The sequence below is a fragment of the Rhyacophila brunnea genome, unplaced genomic scaffold (assembly GCF_057557595.1).
Source record: "Rhyacophila brunnea isolate RB1 unplaced genomic scaffold, BYU_Rbru_1.0 scaffold_121, whole genome shotgun sequence".
Taxonomy (NCBI): domain Eukaryota; kingdom Metazoa; phylum Arthropoda; class Insecta; order Trichoptera; family Rhyacophilidae; genus Rhyacophila; species Rhyacophila brunnea.
The window spans coordinates 1044538-1062929 of record NW_028232776.1 but is presented as its reverse complement, the minus strand read 5'-3'; the positions used below and the strand labels follow the sequence as shown (position 1 = coordinate 1062929).

Here is an 18392-nt window from a genome sequence, read left to right as displayed (position 1 = left end):
AACAGTATCATAAATTCCCGCTATATTAAGAATTTTTTTTATATAAATAAGTTTACCCGCAATTCTGTATAATATACAAGACTTATTAGCATAATTTTCTGTTTTATGGGCAGAAATTCTTTTTATGTTATATTATACAGGGTAAATTTTATAAAAAAAACGTTAAAGTTAGCAATTAATTTTACCAAAGGTGTCACATTGTCACTAAATTTTTTGTTAATTACCAAAATTTTATTTTATACGCGAAATATCTTTAAAATATATCATATATAAATTATTAATTTTCAAGCATTTATCTTACATAAAACAGGTCAGTCATTCTTAAATAGGATTTGGTGATTAAATATTGTTCAAACAAAATAGAAAAATTCATGGATATTAATTGCATAAGTATGGATGATAAAGCAGAAAAATGGAATTTTTCTATTTCCAACATTAAAAAAATTGTTATCATGCTAAAAAAGTTAATTTGATTCACATGTATATTATATTTTATTATTTTACAAGCCATTATTTTAGGCATAATGATCAAATTTTTTTTTGAATGCCATAGCAAGATTAAAATACATAAATGAAGCAGCTATGTAATCCAAAAGTGTATTTTATATGATAAACTTGAGTATCATACCGAGTAGAGATAAATACACATCAATCCATTATACCCGAGATTTCTTTATTTATATGGAACATTAAGTTATTATTTTATAATTGAAAGCAAAAAAATTTAGTTTAGTGAGTAAAATATATAATTTTATACTCTTTGTTCAAAACAGTGCCATTATCACAAGTTTTAAAGTGATAATTTTACTAGATTGAATAGAAATTACTGAATAAATATTTTATAGATATCACAAAAAATATCGAAATAATTTTTTATGCAAATATTATATGTTTTTTTGATATAAATAAGATTTTTCAATGGTTTTTTTGACTTAACGCTTCTAAGACTTTAAAATTTAGTAAAACTTAGATGCACTATAAAAAAAATCACATGCATAAAATTTCACATGCTTTATTCCTTAACATTCATTCTCTACGCAGATTTAATTATAATTATATTTGATTTAAGAGCATAAATTTCTATTATTTCTTGTATTTTTTTATTTTCATAGAATTCTTAGCCCCTAATATTCTACTTATGGAATTTTGAAATTCGAAGTACGACTTATTATATCTCCCCTATAAAAAATTTGTATATTTTTGATAGTTCATTCACAGTTGAATCATATTTTTATAGTTTCTCTTTTTCAAAATTCGTTAATTTATCGATACAGATAATTCCGATTGCAATAATTATCTATGTATTTTTATTTTGAAGTAGTAGAAATTGGTAAAACTAATATTCAGCATATAAATTTTTTTTTGATGTTATAAATACACATAGATATTTTCAGCCCCTTTTCTATGCAAAAATTTATTTTATGTATTATGAATTTATTCCTTTTTATAGATTTCACAGAAAGAATACATCATATAGACTAATATGTGTGCACAATATTATGAGACTCTATTTTTTTTTAGATTAAAATCTTCCTTTAAGATCTAAATAATTAGATTTTTGTTAAATATATTAGTGTATTTTTTAAATTAAGGGTGATCATTTAATTGATATATTTTTCATTGAGGTTATTTTATTTCCATTGAACTTAATTCTTGAGAACATTTGAAAATTTGTTTTTTATGCTTTAAAAAAAAGCTATAATAGATAACCTTTTTTTCTCTATAATTAGAATGATGCATTTTTTATTATGTTAAAAGGGATCGTAATGGGTATATTGTCCAAAATTTCTTTGAACACGTTACTTCAGTCAAAAAAGTATCTAGTTTTTGATTACATACACACATAAAATAGAAAAGCAAGATATTTATTAGAAGATTAAAATTATTGTTTTCTTTATTCAAAAACGCTTAATATCAAGGTAAAATAACTGTTAAATTTCATATTTTGAAAAAATCAAACACAAAAAACAGAAAAAGAACTATTATTTGAGGACATATTTTCACAAAAAATAAAAGTAAAATATTTAAAAAATTATCATCTTTTCAATTTTTTTAATCACAAAGATATAAATATAAAAATAAGGGTCTTTATGAAAAGCAGTTTTGTCTAGTACTAAATAATACACCATTTTTTGGGACCTTAAGATGTTTAGCCACTTAATAAAAAGATAATTTAAAATATTGAATTAAAAAAACTAATTACTTGTAAACAAATGGAATAAAACATAACAATGTGTTAATGCGATGATCTTGTAAAAAATTCAACGTACTCTATTGTCACAAATAGACCACATGACCATCAAAAGAAAATACAGTATTCAAGAGTATGATAATCTTACAAGCCATTTCCTTGATTTTTAAGAAAACACTAAACAAAGGTTTTTTTTGGAGATAACAATCGTGATAAAAACAATTTATTCTTGCTCTTAAAATTTCCCTCATATAAAAGACAATTAAAAAATTTACAAAATTTATAAATATTACACGAACGCTATTTTTTTTCATAATTATAACCTAAAAATGCTCTATAGCCCAAAAAATATATTAAATTAATGGACAAAGAAAAGCGCAGTGATAATGGATGTAAACTATGTATATCATTATCTAAATAATTGATTGTATTTTGATTCCGCTCTATGTACATTTGTATTTTCTTACTAACCAATTTTATAAACCATGCCACGCATTTTTAAGCAAATCAAAGCTATTATTACTATATTCAGTAAATATCTTATGGTAATATATATTACATTATTTTTTGGTTTTTATTATAGCCAAGGGTTAAGCCAGTGCCAATTAAATTTTATAGAAATTTATTTTATGCCTTCTGTATCATTTCAATCATGGCTTAAAATAATAAACATATCCAATTTTAATAACGCGCAAAAAATTTCTTGCAAAAAAATACAATGTTTTTATACAACTTATTAAAAATAATTCGATTAAAAAAAAGACGAAAATTCATACTAAAAATTCCAAAAAATACGTGTAAAATATTTACCCAAAGAGGTCGAAAAAAGTGACAAGCTCATAAAAAACACAAAAATATTCTTGAAAATACAAAGAAAATGCAAAATATTTGTATAAAAATACCCAAAAAACATGCTCTAAAAAGGAACCTACCGATTACAAATACATTCTTGTGAAAATAAATCCAAAAAAATTTATATCAAACGGCTTATAAACTCTTATTATTTTCAAAATACTAAACATTAACATAAAAAGTTTTTTCCTTTACATATTTTTTCATGTCAATTTTTACTAAAGATTACAAAAGTTAATTGTTGTATATCGATTGGGGGATAACTCGAGAAATTTGTAGGTTTTATATTAATTTGCAACGGCGCTTCCGTAATATACTAAATATTTGAAGATGGTGGCATATTATTGTAAAAGATCATCCTTATGATTATAAACCATCTAGAAACGGTTAGATATAGTTATTTGAAGATGGCGGTAAAATTTTAAAGATTTTCCTTATGGTTATGAACCAGCTAGAAATGGTTAGACCATAATATTTGATCCTTGAGATTACAATTAATTTTCAGAATATATAAGTACTCTTAATATAGCATAAAACAGCTTAAAATAAATTATGATTCCTAATAGAGTTTGTCTGAAGACAATAGGGTCTTCTATAATTTCCAAATAAAATAATGTCTATGTTTGGTTTTTTTGTATACATTACCCCCTTTTATATAGTATGCAAGATATTTTCAAATATGGTTTATTTTATCCTTGTCTTTTAAGATAAAAACATTTGATTCTATAATGAAATCCAAAAGCATGTATTTTATAAACCTTTTAAGAGCGTATCGCTATGGTAAAATACATAAAACAATCGCATCTTTACATTATGAAAATAAAAAGTGTCACTACCACGGTAGGTATAAAATATTAAAATCCATATTTGCATCAAAATTTATCTACAATCAATCAATAACATTTATTGTTGTATTTCACATCAACAAAACACATTTCTGAACTATATAAATTGTAAGAATATAGCTGCAAAATTTTTAGAATTTAAATAAAATATAGAAAGTGTACGAAATTTCACCTTTATTCTTGTACCTGTAGATGATTTATAAAATAAAATAGAGGTATTTCGATATAAATTTAATTATATAGCCTGATTTAACTTATTTTTATAAGTTTCGATACTTCCCTTTTCCTTAATAACCTCGACATGATTTCCCTTAGAAATAAGCTTTCCTTCATTTTTAAGCTTTTCGAAATCCTCTCTTTCAAGATTTGTAAACCCGAATTTGGTTGACACTTTAACAACTTGCTTCCCCGAAAATTTATTTTTAGCTCTCCTTAATGCTTCTTCAGCAGCAGCCTTATACTGATCCTTAGTCCTTATACTATAAATAATTTGGCCATATTTAAGTCGAGTCGCTCTCATATAAGGCTTCCCAAAAGCACCTCTCATTCCCGACTGTAATCTGTCAGCACCTGCACAACTCAACATCTTATTAATTCTTATTACGTGGTATGGATGCACTCGAATCTTCATATGGAAGTTTTCCTTTCCTGCATGCTTTACCATGTATTTATTTGCGGCTATACGGCCACTTTCAAGTGCTTCGGCTGATAGTTGTTCAATTTCTTGGGATACTAGTGATACACTCAAAGGAAAATCGAGAACATCGGCCTTCTTTCGCGCTAGATCGTAAATTGATAGCTTTGAGTCTGGCACACCTCGGCAATATCGTGATTTGGTGTATGGTTTGTTTTTGCAGTATCTGTAACATCTTCCTGGTCTTCGTCCCATTTAAAAGGGGGCAGTTAAATATTTTATAAATCTGAGAGTAACGGGGATAAAAAAATAAATATAGAATATTAATGGTTTAAAAAGCATTGATCAATATCATATATAAAACTGATAACTATTTATCTAATGAATATATTCATTTGTTTGTAAAATAATTTATCAATATCATGCATAAAACTAATTCTATAGCGAAGGGTATATATATGATGCACCCAGGTTAAATCAATCACGTCATGCTTCACAAAAACAATATGAAAGTACAATGCTAGAATTAACCCTTAAATAAAAAGATATAAAACAAATAAAAATTTTATCCAAAAAATTATACATTGGTTTTGAAATTAATTTAATAATAAAACGAAAAAAACAAATAACAATTTCATTGAGTGCATTATCTAGTGCTTTAGAAAAGAACAGAACACTAGAACAGAAAAGCGAGCAGTATTTTGTAAATATAAGTAGTTATAGTCAAAAATCTTGGGATTGAGAAAACCCCTTGAATTCATAGGTCTTAAGCGAAGGAGAGAAATGAAGAAGATTTCAGAAAGGAGAAGATAGCTGTAAGTATTAATGAGTTTTGCGCACGAGAAAACAAAACTAAAATTATAACAAATAATTTAGCCCTAAAATGAATAATTAATTTATAGCCAATGAATCATGATCAATACAATAAAGGGAGATTCCTATTTTATTAAATATTATTAACAGTGGTTTAAAAAACCGTGATAACATAAGATATAAAAATTATGTCACAGTAATATGATTATAAATGGTTCTGATCAAATTATATAGAATTTGTAAATTATAAGGATCTTTATTTCTATCATATTAAACAGTGAACAGAACTTTGAAGGTACTTTTAAATGTTATAAATAAAATATACTTCCTGATAATTTTCGGATACTAATTTTTTTTTGTTTTTTTAGTAGCAATTTGTTCAAGTAGAACTTTAAATTTACATGTACACCGTATTTTCTTTATACTTCTTTAACTCTCATCATCTTTCAAAACTAATAAGTCAACTGTTTTCCCCGGCTATTTTTTATTTATCTTTATAGGGCAAAATTATATTTTAACTTTTCATGTTTGCTAACAAAAACTTTAGACTCGTCTATATAATATATTTTTTTACTTCCTTCAATTTAATCATATTTAAAACGTAGTCACCTTATAAGCTCAAGACTTATACATTCAATTGTCCTTCTCAATCCTATTATTTGTGCAAATGCTTACTAAACTCCTTAATATACAACTTTTGATATTTTGTGATCGCACCATCACATCTTATGAGATATGGTAACATTCTTGTTTTGCAACTGTAAATTAGAGAGGTTCATTTGTCATCTGTTAATAAATTATAATAAGTATTGATGTATGTACCAATAAATGTATCGCAGTTTACCATTATTTTAAAAAAATATATCACAATATCATCAATTGTTATGCGTGTGGTTTTTTTTAAATCATTTTTTGCGAATTTATTTTATTCTTTAATCATATAAAAAATGAAGGCGATGTTAAAAATCACATCGACTTAAAATCTGAAAATTGAGACGACTTTATTTACTCATTAATTTTTTTATAGGAAGTTCGCTTATGACTATCAGAAAGTTTTGCTTTTCTGATGCACCCCGCGTGTGATCCTTCACATTTACTGTTACCGGTTTGATCTAGGTAGGTTAAGCCTGTTTACCAGATGGTATTCAATAAAGATGGGATATGGGATTCTATCTACTTTCCATAGATGGTTAATTATGCTACTGCACTAGTCTACACTTACCTATATCCTTGCTGAATAGAGTAGGCTTTATTGAATGTTCGGGCGTTTTAATCGTCATCTTACACAGAAACCTTTAATTTATTCTTGTATATTAAATCTTTTTATGGTTTTACTTTTTAGTTTCGACAGACTGCACCCTTGCGGGTATTTCTTGTTTTGAGTAAATATATATGAATCCGGGATGCGTTGCGGTTGGAATTCAGTCCATATATTAAAGCACATTAAAACAACTCGCCAATACACACCTTGATCGAAAGGGTGTCAACTAAATTGTTTTTTTTTGAATTGGAAATAATAGGGTTATTTTAAATACTAGACCGAATAGGAAATTAGAAAAACGTTTGTATGATAAAAACCTTTTAAAAAGAGATACAAAAGTGTTCAAAAAACAAAATAAAGTTATAAAATTCAAAGCTTTTCTTTAATACATAATTTAAATTTTATACAACTACAAGAAATAGCTTAGCACAACATTTGTATATTGAAAAATTAAACGAAAATTCATTGATATTAAAATAACCATCTTAAAATAGATATTGAGAAGTTATTGATTTATATATAATCTTTTTATTTATGGTTAAATGTTTGTATTCTAATTTTATAATTGTATTCAAACATAACATAATTGATTTCCCGTTAGCACATCATGTTTATACACTTAAATGTATCCTCTTACATCTAGGTAGATACCTTTACGCTTCTTAAAACCTCACACTTCTTTATTTTCTTATTCCTATATTTGTATATACGCATATGTTTGGTTTGTGACTTCAAAGTCTTTCAGGTACCTTTTATAGAATTATGATGCAACTTCATCCCATTTTACGACATATCGTATAATATTTGTTTAAAGTTATAGATCAATGCCAATTAAGATGCCAAGTAAATCGCATTTTTTTAGTTTATACTGATTTACATAATAAAAATTATAAACATATCAAGAAATGAGTTTTTCTATTTCATATTTTATCGAATAAAAAAATATCAAGTATTATATACATTCAATGTGAGGTATTTTCTAGAAGATTGGTTTTTTATGGTGGGTATTGCCTTAGATGTGCATCAGGTAAAAATAGATATCGAAGAAAGCGTTTTAAGCATTCAAAAAATAGTTTGCAAAGCCCATAACCAAATTATGAAAGCCAAATTCAAATATTAAATAGCATTTTTTTTTTAATATGACACAATCTCGAACCATTTTAAATTTGAATGACAGAAATGACCAGAATTCATTTCATACCAATCAGGTGAGATTGTGTCAATTAGCTTGAATTAAATAAAGAAATTGCAAAATATATTTTCAGATATAACCTATAATAGTATCAAAATAAATTATAGAATCCTTAATTATGATTGTTTTAGATATAGTTGGTACACTTTTGTACAGGCCGAAAAAGGAGGATGCCGAAGCGATTATACGGATGCAAGAGCAAAATACCGAACCTGATTTTATTACTAATGATCATATGCTATATTTCAGGCCACATCTCAAAATACTTGCTGAATTTTTACATAAACACAAAGAACCATATATTTTCTGGTCTACATGCCTCGAACAAGATGTGCATATTTTTAGTGATGCATTAAAACCAATTTTCACAAAGGTTCTCGGGTATTTATCACAAGAAGATTGTTTCGAAAGACCTGATCGCAACATTATTAAAGCATCTAAATGGGTTAAGGATCTAAATGGCATTTCTAAAATATGGAAAGATTTAAATTTCGGGCAGAATGAAATATTTAATGTTAATGAGATTGTTTTGGTTGATGATTCACCTTCTAAAAGTTTAAAAGGTCAGAATTTTATAAAAGCTGAACAATTTAAGGGAGATTCAAAGAATAATGGCATTTTTGATATTTGTAAAAAGTTACACGAATTTGTAAAATGTGAAAATATTAATTGTCTGAAAAAATTTCATTAAAATCAATTCTTAAATTACTTTGTTTTTTTACGGAGCTGGAAATCATAATTATTTATTTTATAGATAAGTTATTCGTTATTTTTATCTTATTCCAACACACAAAAAATAAAGTCTTTAATTATTATAATTTTTAAATTGCAGAAAGTTTATTGATGATTTTTTTATAAATAAAAAGAAATTATGTTCAGTGTACCAATTTAACAACAAAAAAACTTTAATCTTATTTTAACAGTGGTTCTTTTAGGACATCTGAATATCATTAAATATCTATATAATCCTTTCAAAATGGGATTTTTATAATTTATTAGATAATCATATCACCAGAAAATATAAAATAAATGCTTGAAAGAACTTTATTCGGCATACAATCCACTATTGATTTAAACTGACACTAAATATTTTTATGAAAGGGTAATACCCCCACACAAAGTGATTTCTACAGTACTAATACGCGAACTTTTTCACGCATGATATTACTAGCCCTTTGATTATAGAAGGTTATAACCATATTAAGAGATTGAATTTTTATCATTATCAATATATCTGAAAAATTCAAATATTTTAATAATACGTGCAATTAACTAAATTCAAAGGTTTCTTCAAGAGAAAAATACCAGTTTTCTCACTATCTTCATGAAAATTAGGATGTTCATATAAAAATGTGCCAAAAAGATAAAAAAAAACTCAAATATACTGAAAATTATTTATTAAGAACTAGTATTTATATAAAAAAAACAGGGTTCTACGATTCGAATTATAATTAAAAAGAATAGGCTTCAGTAAATTTTAACGAATTCTTGCAAAAAAAATATGATTTTATAAATTTAATTTATATAGTACCTAATTATAATCAACAGGTGTATTCTAAGCATTGTATCATTCGAAAAATTATTTTCAAATAGAACCATTTCAATGTAAATATTGTAGGACGTGCAAATTGTATTTTGATACAACTTTATTCATTTTTAAATAAAATTGATCATACTTAATTAAGCTTTACAAATTTAAATAGTAAAGAAAAATGATATTAATGCCTTAGAAAACAAAAAATGTGATATTTAACAGTAGAAAATTACATATAGGGGGTTTTTTCTTACTAATAAACGCGGCATTTATATAAATACCAAAAAAATTATCGTGAATCATATCTCAAACCACACAAATTTAATAAAATGTCTTATAACCCTAAAAATATTTCCGCTATGCATACAAAGATTCTAAAGAATATACTAAATGATAATTGAATATATGATCAGAAATAACATATTTACATATTTTTATCCCATAAAAAATAACCTTTTCGGAGATATTCATAGAAAATTTCGAAATAAATTCATATTTATGGGTTGATTTTCTTTTATCAATTTTATCTATTTTGACGTGATTAGCATATTTGGAATATTTCACAACTCCTTGATGCATCTTTTGACACCGTCCCCTGATCTATCTTCATAAACTGCTCTTCTTCTATAAAATGAGATGAGTTCAAGTGTCTTGCGGAGTGGAAAATTTCGCAATAAATATAGTTTTATTTTCTTCAAAAACGTACCGACAATAAAAAGATCGCCTTGCACTAATAACTTTCCCATATATATTTTATTGCATAAAATTTACATGAAAATATACCCACTCTTACTTTTTATCAGAATATCAATCAATTTATTCCTTTAGATGATTTTACTAAGTTGATCAGTATTATATATAATTTTTATTTTTCTCACAGTTTATTAGATGATATTTATAAATATTCGAATTCAGAATTTATAATTGTTCAAAATCACATTAATCGATGATATAATCTTAATAACCACAAAAGGAATGAGGAAATACTAGTAGAGAAGAAACATCCCTATTGACAAGAAAAATGAAAAATATAATATTAGATGAAAAATACGATATAAATTGAAATTATTTCAGTTTTTATGAACTCCTTTATTGTTTATGAAATTCTTAAACCAAACCATCGAACATTTATAAATGAATGCTGCTGCTCAATAGGTTCTATTATAAAAAAAACAGATATACAACTCTATGTTTGAAATAAAGCTGCGATTCATTTTTTTTTTGTGGAAACGCCTCTACATAAATAAAAAAATACTATAAGATTGTTTTTACGTAAGAATTATTACTTTTTAAAAAAAAAACATTATTTTATTTTTGGAATAAGAGTTCGGTATATTTATTGTTTCTTAATCTGCTAAAACGCGAAAACAGTTTAGAAAAATTTGAATACTCGATTTGAGATAATACAATATAAAATAATTCGTAAAAAACGCCTTTATTTTTATTTTATATGCTAATATAAATATAGAAATTATGATATATTGTAATCTGCTTATCTGTATAAAACAGATATTCGCTTTTTCGTATCTGAGATCAAAGTTATCAAAGAATTTTTTATAATATTTCAAAAAATCTTATAATCCAATATATAACTAACTACATCCAAAAATATGCTTAAAATTTTTTAGAAATTACTTGTTTTTGAAAGAATTATTTTTGTTTCATATGATTTTTTGGTAAAAAACTAGCAATATATGAAAATTTGAATTTCATGATCTTAAAATAGTTCATTTTTAATGGTTTAATTTTCTATTTTTTTTGAAATATTAACTTTTAAGTATTTATTGAATTTATGTTTTAGAAAAGAAGAAGAAAAGTATGATTCATGAGAAATACAATAAAGCAGTAAATGTATCTGTAAAATTATAGTTGAACATCGAACTTTGGAACAATCAGATCGGCAAGATATTTTACTATTTTATGTGTATATGCTTCCTGGAAATCTTTTAAAAATAGAAAATTAGAAAGTTAATGGTGTTATTATATTTGAATAATGCAACACGGATGTCTATAATGCAATTTTATACGAGTTAAATCAATTATTATCTTCATTCTGTATAGTATAATTTAAAACTGAATAAATTCATATAAACGTAAAAAGACGATGTTGGAAGTATATATCAGGACGTGAGATAGTTTTGAAATACAATAACACAAAGGGATTTATAAAACCATAAGTTTAAAACCGAATAAAAGCATACATTCAAACTGTAGAACAGAGGAAAACTCAAGAATTCATAGTCACAGAAAGATAGTGAATAGAAGAGAATTTATATTAAGAAGCAAAAATTTGATCGCATAAATATAATATTCACATGAAAAACCAATAAAATATAGCTTTAAATAAAAAAAAATCGTATTTTTTTACAAGATTGAAATATAAATAAAAATTTGTAGATTTACTTTCAAAAATTAGTATTTTTAAGATCCGTTTATAATTTGAAATATCCACTTACATATTAGTGTATAAAAATACATTTAAGAAAATAATTATTGCAAAAAATATCTGATGTATTCATAACTTCAAAACAACCAGCATTTTTAAATTTGAAATCAGCAATCGATACCTTTCAGCCATGACTGGTATACTTTTTTTAAAGAATTCTTACCGTTTACAAGATCAAAATCTACATCAAATTACAGAATAAGTCAAAAATAATATATTTTATAGATTTTAATATTTTAAGAGCATAATTGCGCCAAATTTATAGATTTAAAATTTACTATTGTGACTAGTTTTAATCATTACATAATTATAATTTTTTTGTATTTACATTTTTGTACAATTCAACACTATTATTTTTTATACAAAATTTTATTGATAAACATATTTTTCGAATGCAAAAAAATAAAATCTTGAAAATGTATTGTACGATGAAAAAACCCTCTAAATTATAAATTTTAGATTTATAATTATACCCTTGATCATAAAATACCTGGTGTCGAAATGAATTATAGGCATAAATTCTTTATGTTAATAAAAAAAGAGCCTATGTGACACAAATTTTCGTCAAAATTTTTATGTTATGCGTGCTTGATTTTGAAATACGAATTTTATATTGCAAAATTCTGTATAGCGATTAGCCACGTGAATATAATATATAGACTATTTAAATTAAACAAGCCATAAAATTTTCGTATAATCATTAGAATTCAAAGATAAATTTAGGCCAATTTTTTTAAATCTTAAAAAGCTATTTAGAGAGAACCATATATATTTTTTAATAATAATTCATTTTACCTAAATTTCTTGCTCATAAAACAATACTACTAGTTTTTAATAAAAAAATATGGTATATCATTATGGAAACAGATAATATGATCACAAAATTAATGAAAATAAGATTTTATCATATATTTTAATAAAACATTAAAACCTTTTCGTAGTTACTGAAATCGAAATATAGATACGGAAGTAAAATTATATTCGCCTTACAAATAAAATGTTTTTATTTCGATTATATTTTGATACCAGTAGTTATGAGAAAGCTTTTATAGTTTTATTACAATTCTTTCGAAAAATTGCATTCCAACAGGGTGTATCTATATAAAATTCTCTCGATTCATCAAACAACTAGACTATAAATTTCAAAATAACCTCAAATTTATAATTTCAGTTTAAAAACTTGAGGTTAGTAATTTAAACATCTCATTTGTATTCGATAAAAATTTTTAATCCTAGACGTAAATGGATTTTTTCATTTTATACTAGATTCAGTTTATATTGTTCGTAAGATCACAATTAGCAATAATTTATTAATCGCATAAAAACAGTATTTAATCTAGAGTTTTATCTTAATAATCTTCCTTTTAAATATTCATTTCGTTCAAAATAACTTATTTTTAATATAGTATTTTTAGTTTTAAATGCGTATAAAAATATTTATGAACATTTAAACAGAGTGAGTCCTAAAGTAAAATTACTTTTTCAAATAAAATATGTTTAAATAAAGGCATTTCTAAACATAAAAACTATTCTACCCAAAAATATTTACATTCAAGAAATTAACTTGATCGAGAGGCTTAAATGCAAGAAATTATTCATATAGTGCTGTTTACTGCCCGCTTCTCAAAATATCAGTGATTCCTCAAAACCGAAATATAATTTTTGTTCGTTATTTTCACAAAATATTTTTTTTGTTGATTTTAACTATATTGCTGGTCTTCGTATTTAAATCATTAATATGATCTTCATACAATGATAAAATCGAACAAAAGAGAATATAGTACCATAAAAAACAAAGTGGTATACACATTTAAACGAAGTAAATGAGTCGAAATTACTTCTTGGTCTTATATGATTAAAATGAAAATTAGTCTGAATAAACAGAAAAAAAGAAAATTCGGGGCTATAAAATAATTCATTTTTAATACAATGATAGATAAATTAATCAAAACAAATACAAAATTATTTTAAGCTTGACTTTTATCGATTTATAATGCAGATAAAATTGTAAATACCTAATTTCAACGCTTAAAGACAATTGACACATTAAATAGTTTTTATTTCATGCAAATTTATAACAATAAAGTGATTAAATAGTTTTTAAATTGTATAACATCAGAAAAGACACTTTACGTAATTTAAAATTCTGCTTTATTCCATTTTCAGGAGTATATTAAGAATGAAAAAACACAAAGAGCAATGTTTTTATCATTAAAAAAATCATATGAAATAATTTAAAATAAAAAAAAGTCTAATGATTCGGTTACAAAAATATTTATTAAGAATAATTTCATGTTGAAGATCCAAAAACAGTATTAAAATAACTTATTTTTTTGTTATTAAATCGAAATTATCTTCATAAATGAAAGACTACAGCTAAATTATTCAGGCTTATATTTTTCACACACACAGAAAATAAGCTTTACTTTTTTAAAAGACTAAAAAACCCTAATTCGTATAAAAAAATATAGGTATAAAAACTAGTATCCCATAAATTTAAGAACAAACATAAATCGCATTCAGATAAAATTTTGAATTATTGGTATAAATTCGATTGTTCATAATATCGAATTTGCATTTTAATAGAAATACACATATAAAATAATAAAATAATCAAACAGAAGAAATTTCACCAAATGTTGTCCAATATTAGTTCAATATTTAATGCATTACAGAACACAGACTTATATTTATGCAAAATTAAAAGTGAAATCTGTTGAATTACAAAAAAAGGTTTATGTTGGAAAATGCAAGTTTAATATACATAAATATACCATGTATTCTTCTTTTTTATTATAAAATAACGGATGGTAACACAAACCAAAAAAAACTACAAGCTTTTAAGACTTTATAAAAAAACAATAAATAAGAAATTAAATCTGATGTAAAAATATTATTTTGAATTAATTATATTGAAAAGATTTCACTGCATACAATTTTTTTTTGCCACCCAGATGCATAATCTTAATTGATAATTGAGTTAGTAATTTGAAAAATATAATTACTGTTTTCTATTATATAAAATATATAATTTAGGTCTCTATTTTAATGGATTTCAAAAAGAATTGCAAAAGAACACAGATAGTTTATTGTTCAAAATAAGGATTGTTATGTGATTTTAATATAAAATAGGTAAAAAACCCCTACAAAATGCACTTTTACTTTTATATAGATTTGCAGTAAAGAAAGACTTAAAATGTTGCATATGGCTTTTTTGATTAAAAATCACAGCATTAATTATATGCTAATGCGCCATTCATTATATCACAAAAAAATAAAAAAGGAATTACAATCATGAAAAAAATATAGACATAAGTTAAATGATTTTGCATAAAGATGTGAATATATTTTTTAAAAAACTATATTTTATGTTAAACTATATATATGCGAGGTTTGCACAAAAAAAAAGAAAAAATAGACAAAATTAATTGAATCCTTTATTATCAATATATATTTGATTATAAGAGCCAGAGTATATAATATACTTATATATACGCCCTAATGAATATGATTCATATATTAAGTAATATATTTTAAAACAGGGATATTAGGAAAATGATATGTATAAGTAAATAAAAAATTTAATAACGTTTGAATGATAAACCCATCGTATTTAAAAGTTAATTAACATATTAAAAATTCTTTTCTTTATTAATTGCATTATTTTTCTGCATGATTTAGAGAGCTTTTACTCAAAGATATACCTAAATATCTATTTCTGCATATTTATATAATAAACCCCTTTAATCGGTATGATAGAGATTAAAATTTCAATTATAACATATATTTGCAAAAAAAATGTTTAAATTCATTATTTCGCACCACATTGATACAAAAAACAAGAAATTCCGATCATTATTCTATAGAATCTTATTATCTGATATAGACTGGCTTACTATAATTTTTTTTTAGAGCAGAAATAGTAGTTGCCAATTAAAATAATTTTTTTTTATTTTGAAAACAGAGGCTATCGGCTATCTAAGAAAGATAAACCAGATCAACGCCATCGCATTGTGTATAAGATATAAATTAAAATTCCCATAATGATAATGGTTTATGATTTGTATAATAAATAAGAATACTACAGAGCTTCCAGAAGAAATATTTTCAAAAAAACAGATTATCTGTATAATACATTCAATATATGAAATGATTTCGGTAATTATATTAAAATGTGACAACACAGCTCTATAAAAAATTATGAATAACATGAAAAATATCAAAATATATCAATATTAAAAAAATTAATTCAAGGCAAAAAAATTGTATTCACATTCATAGAAGAGACAGTCTTCCTGAAAAATTCACAAATCTGCATGTAGATTGAAAAGATGTTCAGATTACAGCCAGATTAAAAATGATACTATTGGCGATTATATATTCACTGTCCGACTTTTAAATTATTATTTACTGATGTCGATCACTATTTAAAACACTGTATAAATAACCAGAAATTTTTGTAAATTTAGGCGATTTATCGAATAATATTCTAAGTATGAATACCGAATATAAAAAAACCGGATATCAACCTTCAATATTGATATTCTAATTAAGTCTAAAATATTTTCTTGCAGTTCAAATAGGTTACTTGTGAAATATATTATTTGATGTTGAGTAACCATGAGAAATGGAATCCGTTTTTTACAATAAATTCTTGTTTTTTATGCCTAAAAAGGATACTAAAAACGATACTGGGTCATTTATTTATAATATAGATGCTTAATATCGCAGATTAGTGCAGAAATACACACAAACCAGAGTTACAAGCTATATTTTTCGCGTAAAAGTTGTTATGTAATCCTATCTCATACTTTTGACTTTAATGGACACATACATTTAAGTTTATGAGACTTTCACTCGGGTTATTTTTGTATTTATTTTAGTGCAAAATTAAAACTACATATATAGAGAGAATTAAAAATTAGAAGTTTTATAATATTTATGCTTTTAATTAAATTCTATGCTTCAGATAAAGGCTGAATTTTTTTTTTGGGAAACTTGATATATATTATTTCTATAGTTTTTTTTTTGTAGTGAATAGGTTTAGTTGGTGTAAAAAGGTATTAAATAAACACGCTAGTTTAGAATTATTAATATTCAACGAATAGCAGCAAATTTAGTAATAAAATACTACTAAACTAATACATATCATATTTATATGCTATTATTAAAAAATTAATTTGCTATAAAAGATACAAATACCAAAAATAACCAATATCTAGAGTTTTTTTGTCATATAATCACACATAATATAAATAAAATATATTTCTGCACATTAAGTACGTAAAAAACAAATAAAATAACATCAATTGTAAATTGTATGCTGAAAACTTTCGTAACTTTAAAAAACCCATAAAAGAACGTTTCAATGAGCTTCTATACGATTTTTGTGATAAATAGGCATTTATTTGTATAATATGGAAAATAATATATTTTTTAAATTCCACAAAGAGAAAATTTAGACATGCCTTAAGAGATGAGACTTAAGAAAAATTTGAATGAACATATGTATATTTCGTTAAGAGAATAAGAACTTAGGTTTAATAAAATGTGAGAGAGATATAAAATTGTTATGATTAATGTAATCCAAACAAATTTTATAAAATAATAATCAATACTATATGTTTTTCGACAAATATTTGAGCATTTGAAAAAATTTATATGAAAAAATTCGAAGGTTCCATTATAACTTCCGTTGCCACTTACAGTAAAAAAAATTAGAAATTATATGCGATTTTAAATAGCTATCCCATTTTATTCTAGCAAAAAGTGAAAAAACGAAATATTAGCCGAAAAAATTTATACTAATTATGTTAATAAATGCTTTACCGTAACACAATTTTTTTTTCGTTTTTTCTTTTTAAGAAAAAAAGAAGTTCACAATAAAACTTTATTACATGTTATGATCTATAAAACAATGAATAAAAATTATATTGAACCCTTGAAATAAAATTTTAATTTATTTTGCTATATATATGTTCATCAAAACACGTTTTAAACACATAATTACATTTATGTATTTTTTTTAAAGCATGAAACCATTAATTTATTAGTTCAATGTTAAATTATACTAATTTTATTTCATTATAAGTACAAGAAAGCCAATATTTTCTGTTTTTTTTTGTTCTGAAACAAGCCTCAAAAATATTCAATTTGAATTTAAAGTCTTTAAATTTGTGTTACTTATTTTATTTAATAATTTTTTCATGTTATAATTTTATAAAGGTAACTAGTTTTTCAAATAGATTATTCGATTCTTTTTTGTGCCATATAAAATAAATAAGAGATTTATAATATTATTAATCTATAAAATTTTGCCTAGACATGGAGCAAGTTATACATTTTATAAATCTAAAAGCACCTTAAATGCAAGAATTCTTTCATCGTTTAGTTTAAAATGACTACTGATATACACCCAAACCCATATAACGAATATAATAAATAATTCTTAAAATAGCTACCCTAAAATCATATGTTAGATATATCTATTATATTGGATCCAGAAAAAAAGCGAGCTTGAAATTGAGCAGCTGTAATGCCACAAAAAGCCTAATAAATACACTTTCCACCGTCACCTAATGATTAATAATGATAAAGAGTTTCCGTACGATTTTTAGATGTAGG

At 24.2% G+C, this 18392-nt stretch overlaps 1 protein-coding gene across 1 annotated transcript; it reads right to left on the bottom strand.

Annotated features, from left to right (window-relative positions):
• Window positions 1–4123: 4123 nt before the first annotated feature.
• On the bottom strand, window positions 4124–4777 carry LOC147077595 (uncharacterized). The gene has a single exon (XM_085940227.1). It carries the CDS (start codon window positions 4775–4777, stop codon window positions 4124–4126), a length of 654 nt encoding a protein of 217 aa, XP_085796353.1.
• Window positions 4778–18392: the final 13615 nt, after the last annotated feature.